Source organism: Hibiscus syriacus, unplaced genomic scaffold (assembly GCF_006381635.1).
Source record: "Hibiscus syriacus cultivar Baekdansim isolate YM2019G1 unplaced genomic scaffold, ASM638163v2 tig00109982_pilon, whole genome shotgun sequence".
Taxonomy (NCBI): domain Eukaryota; kingdom Viridiplantae; phylum Streptophyta; class Magnoliopsida; order Malvales; family Malvaceae; genus Hibiscus; species Hibiscus syriacus.
The window spans coordinates 327,041-330,097 of record NW_024062548.1 but is presented as its reverse complement, the minus strand read 5'-3'; the positions used below and the strand labels follow the sequence as shown (position 1 = coordinate 330,097).

Here is a 3,057-nt window from a genome sequence, read left to right as displayed (position 1 = left end):
TGGCATTGTTGGTCATCATATTCCCCTTGGCTTTACCATTGATTGGATTGGTATGAATGCTAGGTGGATTACTTGTTGGTTGACTGTTGCCTTGTAAATTGTTGTTGTTGGTCTAATAGAACTCAACTGTTGTAAATTCTTATCTAATTAGTTACCCATGGTTAAATTATATTGGTGTTATTTTGGCTTTTCAAGCTAAAAAATGCCCATAATTTAATCATGTTGGCAACATTTAGATAAATTTGAGATAAAAAAAAAGCTCGATGAAGAAATTTCTGGTAGCAAAGTCGGTCTTTTATCCTTGTAAAACTTTTGTTATAAGATATGAGAGCTTAAATTTCAACGTAAATTTATTTACTTCATTTAATTGTAATTGTGTTGTATTGAGTTGTAATAAATTTAATTTGTACATCTATACATTTTGTTAGTTTCAATATTTATGAAGTTATTAAATTTTTAATCTCATATTCTAATATTATCAATAATTATAATCATGTTTAATATGTAAATTAAAAATTAAAGATAACTTATATTTAAGTTATTAATTATTACATAAAAATGATTCAGAAATCATTTTATAAAATTAATTTAATATCCATAATTTAATTTTTTAATATTATTATCATAATAAATATATAAAGTCAAATTAGTAATTTGAAGTAAATTTTGTAATGTAATGATGATAATTACTAATTTATTTTATATTTATTATTAATATCAACTCATTAATTTAATAATTTTTTGAATATATTTATAGGTTACAATTTATAAGTATAAAAAGTAAATACATTAATTCAATTATCATAGTTAATCTTGCATTGTAAATTGTGAAGAAATATTATGTCATATTGTAATATTAGATAATTATAATTTTTTAACTTTATCAATTATAACTTACAATTCAGGTAAATATCAAGTCAGATAAATATCAATTCAGTTTAATAACGTCGAATCATTTACAGGTTGAGTCAGTAACAGATCGGGTTTATAACAGGTCAGGTTGATAACATATCGAGTAATATCAGTTATTTGTTAGGTTATTCTCGGGTTCGGGTTCATATCAGGTCAGATGTAGTCGGGTTCGGTTGTCACATTATCAGGTCGAATTCGAGTTTAGGTCGTTCTCAGGTCGGGTGCAGATCGGGTGCAGGTCGTAAATTTTCAGGTCTAACTCGGGTTCAGGTCAACACCAATTCGGACTCGAATCGATTTCGGATCATCACCATCTCGGGTCTCAAACAATTTTAACTCAAGTCGGTTTCAGTTAGTTTTGCAGGTTGGGTCAGTTTTTTACATTCCTATTAATAAATATCTTTAAGATAATAATTTGAATGATTTTCAAGAACAGCTTAGTAACTTGTGAGGTAAAGGGGGGAAACCCCTTTGTGATTCAATCCATAGAGAAGTTTGCAGTATCAATGTTGGTTATAACCATTAAAGGGGTACAGGCAAATCCACATAAATGTAGCCTACTTCTCTCCGACCAAAAGTGCCTTAACTATGTTATCCGACATCCAGGGAGCATGCGGAATTATATGTCCCGCACCGCGTAGTTCATGGTATTGAATCCATGGTAGTTGTTGAGCAATGTAGCGCTGCAGACTAACCAGCACAAGCAGATCCTCATCTCCATGCCACAGGTGCACCGAGCCCTCGTTATTCGGAAATGGATTTTCCAGATCCATGGGAGAGAATTCCCATGTTCCAAATCCAATTATCAGGTCCCGATGCACAGACTCGTATTCGCCTTGCTGTCTTATTAGTGCCTGAGGGACGACAAGACAAAGTATGATGATAATGCCAACAGATTCCAATTACTGAACCACCACAATCCACAAACACAACTAATCACATCTCAAATACCAATCAAAAGCCAACAAAATGTGAAGCGAACGATAACCAACTGCGAAGATTATAGAGAAGAAAATAAAGTGCAAGCAACTTCGAGGCAGAAACAAGCACATACCATGTGGTTCGAAGCTGCAGAGATTATCTCAGGCAAGAGTTTTTTTGTCCTCACTAGAGAAAATATCAGCACTGTGAGTGATAGCACTAGAACCTGGGAACCATTTTTGAGTGTTCCACCAGTAAGTAAGCCAGGGAGCATAATGAGACACTCGAAGTGCCCACTGGTCGTTGGGCAACTGTTGGTAATATGCTTCCGTAGATAAGTTTGAAGGAAAGCCAGGCCACCAGTAGTTAATAACTGGAGCTAACAATGCTGCCCCAGCTAACGTATTGGAGTTTCAAATATCCTTCTCGTTAAAAAAATAAGAAACGAAGCGAGGCAGTATGCCAACAGCTGTACATTTCTTTCTCTTGCATTCGAGTAGTTTAGACTTTAGAAAAAAACAATACCTTTGAGGGATGTACTTGAGGCAGCACAAATAACTTGCCCCCATAGAAAATCCGATTACATAACACTTGGATCCTAATCCTAATTGATCAGCAAGCTCCGAACTGTTCATTTGGGATTAGGGTCACTCTCTCCATAACCGGGCATGTCGAAAGAAACAATAAAGACCCCAAGAGATTCAACAATTTCCTGGTAGAAACAAAGAACCAAGTCCAAGGACACTTACTTCAACATGTTATAGTTGAAAGCTCATGAGTATCCAGCACAACATAGAAAAATGAACAACCAAGTACCGGTGACAAGGTATTGGCAACAACAGCATCATGCCTACAAAAATCAAAGCCATGGACATAGACAATTATATACTTTGTGGCAATTTCCTGCTTGAAAGTTGGCAGCTGAAATGGTGGAAAATTGGCAAGGAAAAATTACCAAATTTAATTCTTGTACTTTAGAGTATTTACAAGATTAGTCTTTAAGCTTCAACTATAAATACACTAACCCATTTAGCTTCAAAATCATCCCAAAATCATTCTAGCTCTCTCCCAATACTAAAGAAATTAGAGAATTTTTTTCTTGAGAGCAATTTTCAGGGTGAAATTGGGTTGTGAGTTATGAGTGTTTTTTATAAACACCTGTAAATTTTATCCCTTTAGTAAAATATCTGCAGCAGTCTGGTGACGTATATATAATTGGCCGAA

The 3,057-nt window shown here is 34.2% G+C and overlaps 1 protein-coding gene across 1 annotated transcript; it reads right to left on the bottom strand.

The window, feature by feature from the left end:
- Positions 1 to 1,414: 1,414 nt before the first annotated feature.
- LOC120211735 lies at positions 1,415 to 2,254 on the bottom strand. The gene is made up of 2 exons (XM_039210218.1): positions 1,967 to 2,254; positions 1,415 to 1,766 (listed from the first exon to the last, which is right to left on the bottom strand). Exons 1-2 carry the CDS (start codon positions 2,105 to 2,107, stop codon positions 1,470 to 1,472), a joined length of 438 nt encoding a protein of 145 aa, XP_039066149.1. The 5' UTR covers positions 2,108 to 2,254; the 3' UTR covers positions 1,415 to 1,469.
- Between the last annotated feature and the right edge of the window lie 803 nt (positions 2,255 to 3,057).

Coding starts and splice junctions, on each gene's coding strand:
- LOC120211735 (XM_039210218.1), bottom strand. CDS start 2,107: ATGCTCCCTGGCTTACTTACTGGTGGAACACTCAAAAATGGTTCCCAG. Junction 1,767..1,966: donor CTGCAGCTTCGAACCACATG/GTATGTGCTTGT, acceptor GTCGTCCCTCAG/GCACTAATAAGACAGCAAGG.